The following is an 18,808-nucleotide window of genomic DNA, read 5'->3' as shown; positions in this document are numbered from 1 at the left end:
TCCGTGGCAATTCGATACGGAGCTGTCTACGACGGATGCCGCCAATACATACAGTTTCGAGTGGAAAAGCAACGAAAGATTCGTTTGCTTCCACGACTCGCTGCGAGCGGCATGAGAAGAGTTACCAAGGAAAATCCAACAATGTTGTGAGTCTCCAGCCCAGCAACCTCATTATGGATCTGGAAGGAAGATTTAGTATCTAGCACTGGTATAGCTTCAAACAACACGTCCAGTCAATGCGGATAGAGCAGAAAGTACCCAATTGTCGTTTCGTGACATTTCGTTACCGTTACAGGAAGTCTGGCCCAGCGAAACTGCCTAATGAATTACCACCATTATGAGGTCTTACAACACCAAATAGATTTTCCAGACCGGGGCCAATCTACCAAATCTTCCCACATTATAAATGAGCCCTCGGAACAGCCGTCCTACAGAAATGTTGAGGAATTGCTTCAAAAGCAGCTGATCAACCCAGCCTAGCCCTTGTGCTGTGCCGGGCCATTTCTTGTACCGAAGAAGGATCGTAGTTGCGTTATTGTGTGTTTGTTTTGGGGGGATTAGGGTAGAGACTATTAACAAGATAATCTTTAAAATACCGCGTTCCGGTGCCCCTCCTTGAAGAACATGCTGGATGAAGCTCGCTGGTTGCCATTATCTTTTCAAATGACCTCCGAAGTGAGGTACCATCGATACGCAATACGCCCTGGGATGAGGGGAAGACAGACTTCAAGCGGGATGGGCCTTCGAAATGGCGCGTAAATGTCGTTTGGGCTCTGCAATGCCCCGGCGACCCTTCATGCGGAACTCATGAACGAAGGTTCTTTAATCGATTATAGGGAAGTAATGTTGTTGTCATTTTGACGACATTCTCATCTATAGGAAACTTCGCTCGGAAGATCACCGCCATCATTCTCTCTAATATTGCTTGCTATTTTGAAAAGAGGCACAAGTCTCATATTAAACTTTCCTAAAGTGTGAGTTTGCCACCAGGAACATGTATGCATTTTCTCTCTAGCTTTAATCATCTCCAAGCAAGGGGTGCGTATGGACCCTCAAAAAGCGTCCAGGCTATCACAGAAGAAGGCCAATCCCACGATCAGTGACAGAATTCGAAGTTTCAGTCGGATTGGCCAAACTTCTACCGCCGGCTCATCAAGGGATTTAGCAATATCATTGCACCGGATCCACCAAACTGCCTCAAAAAGAGAAGTCTTCCACTGGACTTCAGAGCAAGACCGCAAGCTTTCAACACGTGGAAGGCAGCCATTAGAGACTGCGCCAGTGCTCGCCGTCCCTTGATTTCTCCAAACCTTTTCGCCATACATATAATATGTATTACGTCCTATTTTTAATTCCAATTTAACTTAAAAATAGAAACTTCTAAAATTAGTTGAGTGATTTTAGGGAGAGATTTTGAAATTCAAAAAATTCAAAGACTAAATTTTAAAAATTATTTCTGAATCCACTTACACAAATTGGGAAAAACTATATGAAAAGGGATTTGGGCTGGATTTGTGGCCGGCGGTTAGATCTGTAAAGCCGCGGCTGGATCAGCTTGGGGAGCTAGGGTCGTGGGATGATGTGGGAAGTAAGGGGTTCAGGTAAAGGTGGGTAAGGGAATTGGGACATATTTTGGGAGGTAGAAGGCGCAAAAGCTCGCGAGGGGAAGCTTAGATGGCTAGGATGGCGGAGAAAACACAAGTAGGAAACAAGATAACGAAACCACGAACGCCGGCCTCTCCAAGGTTGGTGGGGTACTGCGCAATATCCCTCTCCTAGGGATCTCTCTAATGTTCTCTCCAAGAACGCCCCAAACCGCTCTCGCTCTAAACTAAGAGTAGAGAAAATTCTTAATAATCATTCGATTATTCTTGAAAATAAACAATGGGGCTTTAAATAGCCTCATACAAACAGAACTCAAACTGAAACCATGACACAATTGCCCTTAGGCCTTACACAATGAACCACTCCCATTACAAAAAGCGGTACAAGGAAAATAAAAATAAACATACCATAAGCAAATAATAAAAATTGCATGAAAAATAAAATAACATTCGATTCAAAAAAATATAAGCGAAATCGATTGTGGCCGTAGATCGGCGCACAGTCGTTGGTAAACCGTTTTCGATGATGATCTGATATTTCTGATGCCCCATCACATGAACTTGTCATTATAGCTGCCACCTTAAGTTATGGAATGTTTCTTATTGAGTTGACAAAATATGGTTTTTCTACTTGTTGGTAGGAAATAAATTTTTTGAAGATGGCGTGGAAGTTTGGAATTCTTATTGGAAGAAGGTATCCTTGTTTGTATAATATTGCAATAGACAGATGCTCGTAGCCTAACTTTCTTTTGGAGCTGTTTAAAAAATATTTATCATCGTTCTTCTGAACAAGTGAAAGAAATAGATCAAGTTAAAATTTTATTCAAGTGCATTTTAATTTTCTATCATTTTGAATGCACCTACAAATAAATTCTAGGCAAAGCAAGTATTTCTTGTCATTTTGCTATGGATTTTACTTTTTGTTAGCAGGCTATTTTGATTTTTATTTTAAGCAGATGGATATTAGAATAAAAAGAATAAAAATAAAAATAAAAACGTTTACATGGATTACTATTATGACTATAATGATGATTAAATCATAATAATAAAATCTTAATTTGCATTATTCATTATATTCCAGCGAGAGATAATATATATCTTAAAAAATGAACCAATTAATTATGGGTTGATCAACTGTTTCTTTTGTGAAATGAATATATACATAAAAGTTGCTCTCCTTTTTATCCTTCTTAATTTAGTATATAAATATCATGCTTAATTATATTTATAAGAGATTGTTTAGATCTTTCTTCTAAATTTGAATGTATATTTTTATGATATTAGTTCTACAGAAAAAATATATAATATATATTAGTATTAATTATTAAATTATATTAATATAGTTTCTATAATGTTTAATTTTTAGACCAAACGTATAACTTTTCCAGTAGTAAATCAATAATAGAATTGTTTAAAGGATAAAAATTAAAACTTTATCTTTTAATCAAAAAATATAATTAAATTTCATGCAGATAAATTTTTAATTTTAAAATTTTAGTTTACGTGACATTTAATGATCCACTATCAATTCCGCAAGCACAAAGTTCACTATTGCTAATATTATCATTTCTGGTTAAATGTAAATTTTATAAATGTAATGTTAATGTTTTTTTATAGTTTCATAAAAAAGCTAAACCAAAAAAAGTCCACTATTTTGATGAATAAAAAGTTTTGCTCCTTAAAATCATAATAAGTTTATTTTTCTATTATAAAATTGGATACTAAAATATTAAAAAAAAATTTATTCAACTTTGAACATTTCCATTTTGCATGATTAAGCAATAACGAACTTAAAAAAATTACATTAAATACTCAATGAATCATTTTCTTTTTGCAGATTTTATCCATAGATTTCTAAAAAACCAACGTAAATATAGCATCACCTAAATTATCCTCACATTTATAATTTACCCATGGCATGCACTTATTTATTTTTCCCTTCTTCTACCTTCTGTTTAGGAAAGCAAAAAGAAAATTCAAAATGTCTATTAAATAAAAACACATTAAAAACTTAATTAAACGGCGAACTCCAAGTGGCGTAAGTGAAAGGCAACGGTGTCGGGAATTACGGTTCGGCACGGTTGTTTTTAAACAAGACAAACATTGCTCGTTTGATGGGCAATCTTTAGTTTTTCCTAAATAAATCGCTCGTTTAAACGGGCGAATTTGCTTAACTCTCGTTGCTTTTAAACGTGCGATTTGCCCCTATTTTTAATTTTTTTTTAAAATAATGGTTTAATGTTAATTACATTTCCTAATCCATACTTAGTCATAGAAATTGCCGCTTTTTCCTTCTTTTTTCAGGTTAGGGGAAAGAAAAGGAGCTAGTTAAATAGTTGAACATTTGTTATCTAATCTATCTGAATCTATAATAGGCATCTGACTAATTTTAAATTTATTAATTTTTTTTTTAATTTGTAGTTCATATATTGTAGTATAATTAGCATATACATTTTAACAAACTAAAAGAAAATTAGTTATGAATTGTGTTATTACCTTAAGAAGATGACAATCAGTAAATTCTATCAAAAGTCATATCAAGTACATAAAAAGTAGAATAATTTATCATAAAAATTAAATTTAAATATACAATTATATATAAAAAAAATTATACATGTAAAAAACTCGGCATACATATTATATATACAAATTTATAACTCGATCTTTTAGTGATAAGGTTCAAAACTCCTGCTTCAACCAACAGATCAAGATGAGCTACATAAAAAATAATAAAAAATTTTTAAAAAACTTTTCCTAATATATATCAGTGCATCGATCTCCATCATTGAGGACTTTCAAAAAATGTGACTCAAACAACAAATATTACATACATTTTAAAACAGAGCGCATTTGATTTTTGATTTTCAAATTACCGAAGGTCATGAAGCACTTCCAAGTGTCAGTTGATACCTTCTTTAAATGAAAAAGGATTGATACCAGCGCCTGAATCAGCTTGCTGATGTCCATAGATATATCTGCTGGGACACAACTCCACGATTATCTGAAGAACATACTGTAAGTTGTGAGAAAAGTTCTTTGAAGATACATAATTAGCATGAAAACAGTTTATTTTGATGGAAGAAAATGGCAGTGCTTCACTAACATCCACACAATCAATATTTAAAATTAGGACGACAAACTTTTATTTAGGCTTGTTTTGAGAAAACTTCTGCTACTTTATCGTACAAATAATTTTAGTTAAAAAAAAAAATGGTATTAAAAAAGTTCCAGCAAAACAGTGCAGGTCACAAATTATATGTAGGAATCTGAGAAGAAAAAACACTCGAAATTGAATGAAGAGATGGAAAGGAAACAAAATCCCGAATGCTATGAATCTCATTTCGAGGGGAGATTTCACTCCAAATCGATAGTCGATGTTGCTTAGTGCCCAAAACCAAACTTCAGATCTCAAATTTAGATTACACAAATTCAAGATTAACCCAACCCTAACAAGAAGAAAGTAATAAAGCAAAGGACAATTACTAATTATCTAAACAGCTCTAATTTCAAAATTTCTCACCTCGAACCGTTCACTATTTAGTCCAATCACACCAGCCACCCCCTCCTCTCTCTCTCTTTCTCCTAGTTCCGCTCCACCTTGGGCCATTCTTTTTGTTACCAAACCCATCCTGGATGAACGGTTTCGCCAGCCTCTTTGACGGCCTAACAAGCTGCTTTAAAAGAAGGAAGAACATTGTCCCAAACGCAAGCCTAATCAAATATTCAAAGTTGTCAAAAAAATTTTATTTTTTTATTCACGGAAGTTGAACCATTGCAAAAATTAATAAAATGAAACTCCAATGTTTTAAAAATTATTTATGTTAACTCAATGTTTATGATAGTACAAACTTGTAAATGCTCCATCAAATTAGCTTCGTCTTAAAGATAAATCTGACTATGACAAATTGAGGAATTTGGTATCATAGAGTAAATTTGTGGCGTTTCTTGCAAATAACAGAGTCGTTCATATTCATAAATTGATATGTCCCACACACTAACAGCCAATGCAATAGATATCAAAAGAATTATCATCAACATTAAAATTGAGTCACCTGTAAAATAGCTTCATGAAAAAGCTTATATTAGTATCATATAGAGGGCTATATGTAGATTCACAAAGAAAATGAAAAGAATAATTCAAGAAATTGACAGTTTCAAATTAAATACTTTGAAAAATTGGATGAATGCCAGAATTTTCTAAAATTTTCAGTTTGAGGCGCATTTTAGTTTTCAATGCATTGCCAAGTTTAATAAATGATAATGCCTTTCTCACATAATAATTCACTTATAATTGTATTAATTAATAATCATTTCTATGAAATACTCTCATGTAAGTTAGAACAGATCATGCAATGAATGGAGCAAGTAATATAAATGCTAGAGACTAACGTGTGTCCTAAAAAATGCCAATAATAACATATAAAATAATTCTGCGGAGATAAAATTAGTTTCTCCCGACTGCTAGAAGAAAAATCATGCAAAATAATATGTATAACAAACCTCTTGATAAAAATTAATTCAAATTGCCTTAAAAATTAGTTATGATCAATTATGAATCTAGGATTAAAATTTTCATAAAATTGTAATTAATACAAAATCCACAAGGAATTAAGAAAAAAATTTATCGGTGACAAAAATGTGTATGTTAGAAAAGACCTATATGGACTAAAACAATCACCTAAAGCTTGATTTGGTTTGGAGATTCTCAAAAAGTCTTACTCTTAAGGTTATCGACAGATTCAAGGAGATCATATATTATTCTTCAGCACTCAGAACTCAAAGGGAAGTCAAATATTATCTAGTTTATGAGAATGAGATCCATATTGACTGAAAATGAGTGAAAAAGGAGAAAGTGATTCTATGGGAAAAATATCTTATCAAAGAATTTGATATGAAAGAACTTGTAGGATTAAAAATATTTCCTATGAAATTGAAGTTGGACCCACCCACCAGAGGAATTTCCATTTCAAACATAAATACATCAATGATCTTTTTAAAGAAAAAGCAGACTAAACTAGCTTTAAAATGGACACCAACACTAACAAAACCATATCTCAATTGGGAAGCTAAAGAGGATCCAGATGTAGATAGGGAGATTACCTAAGACTTAGGGTTAAATTGATCTACCTTTTCCTACACTCAGACCATAGTATAATTATTTATTGTAAACATGTTAGCCAATTCCATGCACAATTCAAAAACAAAAACTCAATATGTAAGTTGTGGACGAAATACATACACTACCTTTAAGGAGAACTAGAGAAAAGTGATTCTCTTTAGAGAAACTGTGAAATAACCACAAAAAACATTATATTGATGAGATTACACAGGATTCACCATAATAGCATCTACCTCAAGAATATTGCTTATTCCGTGGGAATCCTAGTTACATAAATAAGAAGAACATAGGTGGTGACAAGAATCTAGTGAAGAAGGCAAATACATAGTCATGTCCTTGAGATATGCCTCTAGCTATTGATGGCATTCAGATGATTCTAGAAGACCATGGCATCAAGGGAATGACCCATGAAGCGTACAAAATGTGACAACAAATTAACAATCATAATAGCTCACCAATCAAGCTCAGCCGTGAAGGACCAAGCATATAGAATTGATAAACTTTTTTATAAAGGCAAAATTAGACAATGGTCATCAAAAGATTAGCTTGCAAATATTTTACCAAGAACTTGATAACTCTGCCTTTTTTGACAATAACAAGGTAGGAATGGCCAACTGTATTCCCCAGCTTGAGGGGGCAGTGTTAAATCTCAGCGTCCTTTACCAGATTGATCCTGACTAGGATGGGGATCCATGGAAGGCTTACCTAAGATCATGAGTTCTCTTCCGAGATGCACATAAATCTCTTTCCAAGTTAGTAGCTAATGTTAGGAAGGATTATATTAAGAGAAAATAATGAGATTAATGTAATTATTTATTTATTTATTATATATTATGAATTGAACTATTAGAATAGAGATATACTTGTGCATAAAAGTAAGGTTTTTCTTCTCCAAATCTCTTCGTCAACATTGTGAATGGTGAGTTTGCGTACATAAAATCAGGATTACCAAGAATCCTATTCATGCGGGACAACATTATCCGACAAGACCTAACAGTTTCATCGTTTTAGATTAGTTACATTTGAGTTCATCGACTCAACTTCATAATGAAATGTTTAACCATTTCAAACAATAATCATTACTTTTGATTCAATTTTACACCAAAAAAACATGAAGAATAATACCCCGCAAGTCATGCAATACATCGATTGCATTGAGACAGGTTGACTCTTCAAAAGGAAAGCTTCATGCACTAAATAGGATATAGTAAGTTTTCCTCATTCAAAATTTTAATATCCCAGACAACATATTAAAACATAAAGAAAAATCAACATGTACGTGGTTAACATTTGATTTTTTTGACATAATGTCGACCTCGGTTGAATTTTTAAGCGGGCAAACATTAAATCAAATATGAGGAGTCCCACATGTGTTTGAGAGAGATTTAATACTTACAGATGCTGCAATACCAATTTGATCAATGAAGATTCATAGCCTCGATAGTCAGCACCGCCACAGCCATTTGTGCCGCTGGACAATCTGATCAGGTCCGCCAACATTCAGAAATTAATTATTGATTTCCATCGGTTAGAAGAGAATATGAAATCGCAATAAATGAAAGCCGGAAAACATAAAAATTAATCACAAAAAACCAGTTAGTTTTATTCTAAAGGAACCGTACTGACGACTACAGTTATTCAACTTTGCCAGTCATTACATAGATTTATAAGCTGTCATGAATAGTTTGAACCATTAATCATGAGAAACCTATAGATACAAGCATTCATTTTGTAGAAAAACGATATCGAACGATTACCCTACTACAGTAAAACCAATTTCCCATTCGGACGCAGGGATATGCCAACCATAAAAACAGCAATGCACCACATGCCAAAAGGACAGAATGACTACGTTTACATGTAAAGAAATGTTTATTGATTGTGAAACAACAAGCGGTGAAAACATGAATTGCACTTGAGAGATTAGTGTTGAAAGTTTTAACTTTCAACATTAACAATAAAATTTAGCTTACTCAATTAGGATTCAAGGAAAAATTCGTGATAGATTAAGCGGGTGTGTTAGGCATTGACCTACCTTGAGAGTACAAAAGTCTGTGCAAAAAATATAACTCAAAAGATAACTAAATAATGCAAATAACTTTCACTAAAGCGCACACGCTTAAAATTTTAAAATCATTCACCTTGAAGCCTTCCCATCGTTTGAAAAGTGGTGGCTAGCGGAGGAGGATCGTAGCAGTAACTTAGTGAGGCACTAGTAGACAGTGATCCCGAGGACTCTCGTCGCCGGGCGAAGAAGCCGGGAATTTGGAGAGTGGTCGCGGCCGCCAATATCCCCTCGGAGTCTGGACGTTGGTTTGTCGATGACGTGTATGAGAGTCGTGAGGATCCGGCCAAGTAGGCTCCAACGGGTGTCGTCGGTCAGAAGTCAAATGCCCGCGTCCAAAGAATGCGATTGTTATGACGTCAAGATTGTCAATGGGCGATCGAACACAAGCCCATTGCAAACTTCCGGAATCCGCCATACATCTCTTTTGCTTGTAGATGAGAGGGCAAGGGGAGAGACCAAGAGGAAAGAGGGCTCGGGTGGGCGGGAAAACGGAGGGGGTTGGTTAGGCTATGGTGGAGAGAAAACAAAAAATTTCTGAATTTTATTCAGATTCTAAATTATGGCTGCAATTTTAAATTTCCCAATTTCAGATTTGAATTTGAAATTAGAGCAAGAGAGGAGGGGAAATTAAGAGGGGCTTTTAAGTGGTGATTAAATGGGGGATTAAGGAGAAAGGATGGAGCAATCGGGATTAATTGCTGGCTTCTCATGAGGCATTCACGGGAATTAGTTAAATCTGATACTTGATTATCAGCGTTTACTTATACAAGGAAAGGATGCCCTAAATAGCTTTGCTGCTAATCCCGTGGAAAAACTTTCTGTGAATTAAACAGGCCCAAATTTGCCTTACTATGAGGAGATGATAGAATAGGAAAGGAAATTAAGCCTTGACATGGAATTTCAAATTCTGAAAACAGAGAAGGGTTGGGGCTGCTGGCTGGCCGCGCGGAATCTGGCTCGGTGGCTGGCCGGATGCTGGCCGGGATGCTGGGCGGCGGCTGGCCGACGGCGGCTGCGTTTGGGGACTGGCGGCAATGGGGGCCACAGGTGGCCGGCGGCTGCGACTGCGTGGAGTAGTGGCGGCAGGGCCAGGGAGGGGAGATTGGGGGAAAATTTTAGGATCAAGATTGAGAATGTCAAACTTTCCCACAAGAGGCTCCAATCCAAACGCACTACGACATGAGATCAAGAGAAATGAAAGAGAATAGTAGAACAAGAAAGAACCTATAACTCACAAAGAGCCTCTAGCTTCTCCTACGAAACTCACTAATAGATCGTGGAGGTGCAACTCACAAAGAAGAACATGAACTCTAAAATTTTATTTTCAAAAGAACTAATCATACATAGGAAAATGACCATATATGTAGGCCTCCAAATGACAAAAAAATAAAAGACTAAAATGCCCCTTGGGCTACATTAGCAACTAACTACCCATAAGGGCAAAAACGGAAAAACATAAAAATCAAATAAACTACTACATAAAATGACTCAAAATAAAACTCATGATCATGGTCGTCGATCTCCGGCGTCTCCTAATGGTACATGTGTCGAAATCTCTGACGATGTCCTCAACTCCTCATCATTAATATTTTTTTTTATAAATACTATTACTTGAAAATTTTATTTAATAAAAATTTTAATTAAAATATGACCAAAATACCCTATGATTTAACACTATTAACCCTAAAATTTGATATTATGATAAAAAATACATCTTTTTAAGGAGTTGAGGGACCAAATTGATCTCTCAAAAGAATTGGGGACTATTTTGATCCCTCACAAAGAATTGAGGGATGATTTTCTCTTCTAGATATGTCTAAGAGAGTTCTGAATGACTATAGCTTGTTATTGGTCTTCAAAGGGAAAAATTTGTCATTATTTTTCAAGATTGAGGCATTCTACTTTTTAAGGAGTTGAGGGACCAAATTGATCTCTCAAAAGAATTGGGGACTATTTTGATCCCTCACAAAGAATTGAGGGATCATTTTCTCTTCTAGATATGTCTAAGAGAGTTCTGAATTACTATAGCTTGTTATTGGTCTTCAAAGGGAAAAATTTGTCATTATTTTTCAAGATTGAGGCATTCTAATGTTAAAATCTGGTCTAACTCGCTCCTTTCCAAAATATATGGGAAAGATGGAATCACTAGCATAACATACTGTTGTTGGCACTTCATAATTGACACTCCAAATCACAGCCTCTTTAAATCTAAATCAAAACTTTCAGGTCCCTCTTTATACAATATAATATCCTTTCCCCAACCCTTTGCCACCTTTCAAGTTCATCCTTCCCGCAATCCCTTTGCCTCCATTCAAGTTCATCTTTAAGGGATATATGTAAATGGAAGGAAATAGGATAGACAAAAGAGAGAAACAAATAAATAGAATCATAAGAGGGAAACCGCCTAAGAAATTATTTTTATCAATGATTATTGAAAAATCCAAGTGATGAAATCCAATATACCATGTCCTAATTACTCCATATCCCATGAATGGGGGTGCTTGGAATCCACACTTATATATATATATATATATATTCAGTTTCAGTCCTGTGCATAAAGGCATAATTCTCATGGTGACAAAGCAGGGATGCAACGTCCTGCTATCCCATGGAATAAAAATATGCATAAAACCAAGACTTACAACTATGAGATATTACAATTTTGAATTTTTTAAGACGACAAAATATTAATTGCCCTCAGGGCCCCAACATGACTCAACTCAACATAAGGGTACAAAAGGAATACATAAAATAAAATGCATAATAACTAAAAATATAAGCTCTGAATCGTGGCCGTCGATCTGCGATGCTTCCGGCAATACACCTGTTTGAACATTGGATCGATGTCCTCATCAATTGTTTTCTTTTTTTATTTAAATATTTTCTACTTCTAACCTTTACCTTCAATATTTTATTATTTTTCCCTGTTATTCTAATCCAAAATGATGGAAAATGTACAAGAATATCCTGATACAATTTCTTCCAAATCCCATTGTTAAGAAAATCAGTTGAGAGGATACTGGAAATAGAAATGATAGAAGATGTGAACCAAAAGTAGTTGTAAACTATCTCAGCGCCAAAGATGTAAATCTTGCCTCTAGGGCAGCAGCTTGTCAGGTTGGTGCATGTATTTATTTTTTATTGAGATTGACCTTTTTATTCAAGGATTTAACGCCTATTAGCTCAAGTGTGTGGAGACATACCTGAAATCCACTTTTTGGTCAATGCTAATATAACATTAACGACATCTTTGACATAAACTGGGCACCGAAACTCATCATGGAAGAACTCTATTTCTTCACTGCGTGAAAGAATGCTGTCGATCCACTGCACTAAATAGACATAAATTTCTGAGCAATGAAAAAGAACATCTGATAATTAAGATTTATGTGGATTTAAAATTCCTCAAGCAAAACTGTGCCTCATGACAGATCAAAGAGAAGGATTTAGAAACCAAAGAGCAATACAGAACTCATCCATGAAAAGCCAACCAGATCATACATGAAAGACTAGGGTAAGATACTAAAGTATGCAGTGAGCAAAGAAGAAAATCCCCATAGATGGGAGTCCTTCAAAGAACAAATAAACAAAAGTAATGTTTGAACTTCTTATTATCACCTGTATAGGGAGGGACTTTGAGACAGGAGACAATGTTTGTGGTCCATAGATTATACTACTACGCAAAATGGCAAAGTTAGACCAATGTTCTGAAATAAACTCCTCGGCTGCCACTTTAGATTTTCCATACATGTTCACTGGAGCTGTTTCATCTTCTTCTTTGTAGAATGATTTCGACCCTTCATAAACTGGTAATTCGGTAATTCATATTAGATATTTCTTACCATCCATCGCCTAATAAAAACAGCATTGTAGGACAAAGGGAGAAATATTATAATAATTATAGAAACTGACAAGCAATGCCATTATTACTAAAAAAGTATCCAGATTAAAGAAGTACAAGAAAACTTATCCAGTGCATACAAAAGTTAGCAAAAACATAACATCCATAGAGCAAAACATACCCACCCAATATTAAACTAAGACAAGTAATACTGGACTTTCTATTCCATCGTATGAAACTAAATCAATCATAAATTAAATGGAGGTGAGTATATATTTGTTTTATGACCTTCAATTAAATATTAAATGTACATCTCTGACTGCAATTGGCTTTTGCCTCATGGGAGCTAGCCATTCTCATCCTTGGCTTCACCCGCCTGTTTGCATGTTATCAGAATCTGCTTATCTCCTGTTGCACACATCACTAGGCTTGTTGATGTAACTAGAGATCATTTGTGCACTTTGATTTGGATTTGCTTCTATTGATTGATGGGCCTCTCTATGCGGCCAATCTTTCAATGTTAGCTTAGGCATTGATGTTTTAACCATTTGCTTATGTACTTACATGCCCACAATCCGATTCCAACCTCAACAATCTTATAACAATTTCAAAGATGTCACTAATTGAGTAAATTTAAGATCACTTATGTCAAGTTTACTTTATAAAAAAGTATGATTATACTTTAGCCTTTGAAAGCAATATAAAAACAATCTGCTAACAATGTTGTGCAGAGACAACTTAGTTTTATCTTAGAATCATTATTTTAAAAACTTGACTGGACCAGCCAGTTTTTTTAAATTGTCTTCACATCGAACAAGATAAAATCGGAACAAGATAAAACCGGTTCGAAGCGGCTGTCGAACTAGTCCCGATTTCGACAGCCCCAATTTTTAAGAACCGGTTCAATTTTACTATTTTATATAAATAAATAATTTTATTTAATAAATTAAATATAAAATAATAATTTAATTTAATATATTTGATTTTTAATAATAATCAGTTTTTAATTATTCATATTAAATTTATATATCTATAGATAAACTAAATTTGTATTAAATATAAATTAAAATTAATGATTGGGGATATTTTCATTTAAATTTAAAATTATATAATATGTTATTTACGTATGAATTTTATTTATTTTTTAATCCTAAAATTATATTATTTCATAATTATTACATTGTTATGTTATCATTTAAATATTTTTAATATTTATTATATTATCCAGCTCAACCGCGTTTTGACTGCGGTTCAATCCCGGTCAACTTATTAAACTTTGAACCTCTCTCTTTTTTGGTGCTATCTTTGCTCCGATTTTTACAACCATGCTTAGAATAGACAAATAAATGTCCTTGAAAAAGGTCCCAAAAAAATTATGCCAACCACTAGAAGTTAACCAACATAACATTTAATTTGTCAACAGCATCGTAATGCAGTTCATGTGCTGGGCTGACACATGCAACATGCAAGGTGGAAAATGAGGAAAATAGGGTAAAATGTGAAGAGGTTGATGTAAGCAAGTTTGATAATTTATAAATAAAGAATAAACAATAAGGTTTACCTTGATCAGTAGAAAGATGAATTAACAGAATATTGTTGTCCTTGAAGCTTGATAACCAATTAATAAGGGAGGTGGGCAAATTAGTAGCCATGGTTGTGACAGGATCCACTTCGCATGCACGAGGAACAGAGAGTGCGGCACAATTAACAACAACGTGTGGCTGAAAGCAAGCTCAAATACATAAAATTACATAAACATCAAGATAAATTACGCATAAGATAAAATAATAACTGCCTATAATATAGATTTGCACTGACTGAAACAACACCCCCACCCCCACCCCCATCCTAACGGACCAGTTTCAGAGAAAACTTAATGAATGTTTACCCAAATCGCCATTACCATTCCATAGTCAACTTTGGTAAAAGTTGAGAATCCACGTTAGCTTAACAGCTATCATCTATGCCATAATTCATGAAATCAATAATTTGACATTTGTGGTGCTACAACATTTCAGGGAGTAACAAGCCAGGCCTTAAATGTTTAGGAAGAGTCACAAATTGTTGACAACAATTTAACCAGATTGGGCTAAGAAATAGGCTAAAGTTGGCCATGCCATCACTGAAAAATAAGGGACTGCAAATTAACCCAACATGTTAAATGAAGCAAGGGCAGTCTTAGCCAAAAACTAAAATCAATAATACTGATAACCCACTGGTCAGATAAAAATATTACATAACATTCATAAAAGTGAGAATGCATAAGAAAACTCTTAACCCAAAATGATCTATTTTATGAAATTAAGAATGCTTAAATGATGGTCACCAAATTAGCGAACACAATGATAAGCACAAAAATAAATATCACATGCTCACAAGAAACTAAACACAAAGGGGAAAAAATCCTAAAAACAACAAGGAAGCTTATAAGTTGACATATTTCAAGAAGTTTATCTAATAAGATGGACGATAAGTATTAGTTGATGAAGAAATTCTTAATAAATTACTGAACAAAATACCAGACGCTCAAACTTCCTTAAACACCCAAAAAACATAAAAAAATTAACACATATATCCAGTAATTTGGGCCCGAAACTTTGTCCTTCGTGAACTGTTTGGTTTCACAAAACTTAAGAAGTTGCAATGACAAGAAAATAAAAATGAAATTGGTAAATGAATTGAATTGAAATTAGTTTAAAACCACTTATTAGGTTGGGGAGAAAACAAGTGAAAAGCAATTTTCATTTGGTTAGAAGCAACCATCAATAAGCTAAAGCACAAGCACAATGTTAATGTTATTTATGGTTTCGTTTTACTTCACCTTTTCACTAGCTTTAAGAATAATCATAAACAAAAATACATATCTATTCCAATTTCCATGAAATCACTTTGTTATGAATTACAACCATATGAAACAGCCAAGATCTAATTATGAGATAAACAACATTCCTTCGGCTTTCCCGCTTAACTTCTCCGAACCAAAAAGAAGAAAGGGAACAATCAAAACAAAAATGCAGACCTCTCCAAATGTGTTGGAGATGGATTCGAAGCCCTCGCCAGTACGGACGTCGACACGGAAGGGATAAACGGGGGAGACGGCATCGATCAGCTCCGGCGGCGGGATCGGACGGTGGTGAGTGAAAGCCAAATCGAAAGGCGTCTCGCTGTCGGCTTTGGCGAGCCCGTCCAGCAGGTGTTGCCCTAAATAACCGCTTCCTCCGATGACAAGAACCCGCTTCCTCTCCGCCATTTTCACGCCACTCTATGGTCTGTACACACGAATTGCTCACAGCCTTTCTGCATCGCGGTTGCTTGCTCGCGTAATATTTAAATTATCGTGTTAAAGTTGTTAGCTCGATATTTATTGTACATTTTCATTTTAATTTAATTGTACATTTTCCTTTTTTTTTTAATTGTGCATTTCGTCATTGCCCAAAAAAAAAAAACGGGACAGGTTATGCGCTCTACTAAGGAATCTTTTATTTTTCTCAAAAATTAAAATATAATATAATAAAGTGTAAGAAAATGTCATATATTTCAAATATTTGAATTTTTTAAGTATAAAATGAACAAAACTCATTATTTTCTTGTTTAAAATAAAATAAATTTAATATAAAGCCTAATAAATATAATGGTCAGTGATATCAAATAGTTTACTGCAGATGACATATTGACAACAACGGGTATGGTGATGATGAAGGGCAATAATCGACAAACGGTAGCGGCAATGGGTTGCATCTAGCAACTAAATCTTTACTTTGAGTTGTATTTGGAACTCGTCCAAATGAGGTGGACTTTGAATACATAAAAAAAGAACTAAATGATATGCTACATATGCTTCAAAATTTTACCTACACTCCTTTTGCTTTAAATCATATATCAATATTTTTAAACTTCCTACATTTTGATTTTCTCAATACATGTAATTTGATTTTCTATGTCTAATACTAAACCTAGCATAGAAACATCTACTTGATCATTATTATTTATACATACTATAATGGGGCGTCCAATTACTAAAGTCTAATAGACAAAGAAAGCAAGGCCTAGGTTAAAGAATATAATAGCACAAAAGACCATATTAAAAGAGTATGATATATGTGTTTACTTTACCTACTATAATAAAACTTCAATTTTTGATTATGTGTGATCATTACAGACAATCAAATATCCGGCAATGTGGAGCACTTCAATGGTTAAAACATGAAATTTTGATATTTCTAATATTTCAAGTACATTATGATTGTCCAGCTCATTGGTCAGTATACTGTCATTATTCATGTTTTGTCTGCTTTAATTTTTTTTTTTCTAAGACTAGTTGTTCATTTTGTTTTGCTCATATAAATAGGCAATATTTTTTGTAGTTTGGTATAAGAATTTTGATTGAAGTTTCTCTTATACTTTTCTCTTATTTTTAATATGTAGCTATTTGTATTGTGAGCTCCTTGTGCATGGCTCAAAGTTCCTCATTTTGGAAACTTTGTCTCCCACAATTTTCAAAGTCATCTATGTCACAACCCCATGATTTCATGTGATGTCTTTCTTATCATACAATCCATTGGATCAAGATGTTCACATTATTTCTTCGTTATATTTGATTACTCACAATTTGGTGCCACGATTTGATGGATCATTGAATTCAGCGTAGATTTTCTTCTTTATATTTGATTTATAATGGAAGAAGCTCTCCTATTTGTTGCATACCTCATTAATTGAAGGACATCAAATAGCCTCAAATTTAAAACCCCTTGCCAAGTTCTTCTCAAAATATGCCCCACAAACATACTTATCTCCACCATCCCTCTTAAAAATGTTTGAGGTTATGTATTTGTCCATATATCAACTCATAAATGCAACAAATTCAACACAAAAGCCACTAAGTACATCTTTAGTGGCCATTGTCCAAACCAACAAGGATATAAATAAGAATATTAAAATATAATAATAAAATTTATACTTCAATGAGTGTAAAATTTTATGAAAAAACTTGTTTTTTCAAAGCTCATGTTCAAAGGGAGGATTTTAACTCTATAAATATGAGTTTTCTTACATTCTATTGATCTCCAACATCCATCTCTTATAGACCACTGTGAAGTTCAAAACATTGTTCCCATTGAAAATTTCATAACATTCAAGATATAAATACATAGTTTATACAAAACACAGGAGCACAAAAAGAATAACATTAATGCATCAAGTATTCCTCCACACCAAAATGACTCAGTTGAATCAAGCTTCGATCATTATTCACAAGGTAATACTCTGACCTTAACATCTTAATTATTCATAGGAAAGTTACACTAATAACGAAATCTTATATAAAATATTCATCAAGTAATGCATTTCTTAAAAGAATATATATATATCTTCTTAGTTTATGGCTATTACAATCAACATTTTTATTGTGAATATTTTCAATGAACCAATAAAAACATCTGAATTGAGAGACGCTACTTACGAAAAAATGAAAATAGTTGAAAAGAATTACGCAAGAAAATTCATAATCTTACGAGAACGAAGTGAAACAATTGAATGAAAACGAATCCCCGATATAAAAAATAAGGCCGATAGGACTTTAAAGATGCAATCTTTGTTGGTTATAAAAGGATTTACTTAAACTTATAGCATAGAATATTACGAACCTTTTGCACTAATTGCTAAGATTAACTATGTCCGAGTCATTCTCTCTCTCTAATCTAAACTAATTATATGTTAAAGGCATTTTTAGATAGAGATATGGAAGAAGAGGTGTATATGAATATTCCTCTTAGATTCAAATGCAATACACTTTCACTAGACTTTAGATAGCAAATATTTGGACCAAAGTCATTGATTCTTATATTTCAACCACATAATAATTGTCGACCTCAATAATCAGTTTGCTCTAATTATTCCAATTTTATATGCTTTAATCACTTATTTAATTTCATGGCTGCTAAATGATCTTATTTTGCTCCTATAAATATACAAATATACTCATTGTTTGATATGAGAAATTCTATTGAAGTTTCTCTCATATTTCTCCTTTATTTTTAATACTCGTGAACTCTTATGATCCATTTTGAACGGTTGTAGTTTTTTACAAAGGTGGTTGTAAATATGTTGTAGAGAAAATAATTTTTTAAAAGTTGTTGTAAGAAGTAGTTTCCTAGCACATAAATATATTAAAACGATGG

The 18,808-nt window shown here is 33.8% G+C and overlaps 1 protein-coding gene across 1 annotated transcript; it reads right to left on the bottom strand.

Moving 5' to 3' along the window:
* Positions 1–11,683: 11,683 nt before the first annotated feature.
* Positions 11,684–15,960, bottom strand: LOC110097902 (methionine adenosyltransferase 2 subunit beta). The gene is made up of 4 exons (XM_020824539.2): positions 15,652–15,960; positions 14,194–14,353; positions 12,410–12,597; positions 11,684–12,118 (listed from the first exon to the last, which is right to left on the bottom strand). Exons 1-4 carry the CDS (start codon positions 15,880–15,882, stop codon positions 11,975–11,977), a joined length of 723 nt encoding a protein of 240 aa, XP_020680198.1. The 5' UTR covers positions 15,883–15,960; the 3' UTR covers positions 11,684–11,974.
* Positions 15,961–18,808: the final 2,848 nt, after the last annotated feature.

Source organism: Dendrobium catenatum, unplaced genomic scaffold (genome assembly GCF_001605985.2).
Source record: "Dendrobium catenatum unplaced genomic scaffold, ASM160598v2 fragScaff_scaffold_1720, whole genome shotgun sequence".
In the NCBI taxonomy this organism is placed as follows: Eukaryota; Viridiplantae; Streptophyta; class Magnoliopsida; order Asparagales; family Orchidaceae; genus Dendrobium; species Dendrobium catenatum.
This window is presented reverse-complemented; position numbering and strand designations above follow the sequence as displayed.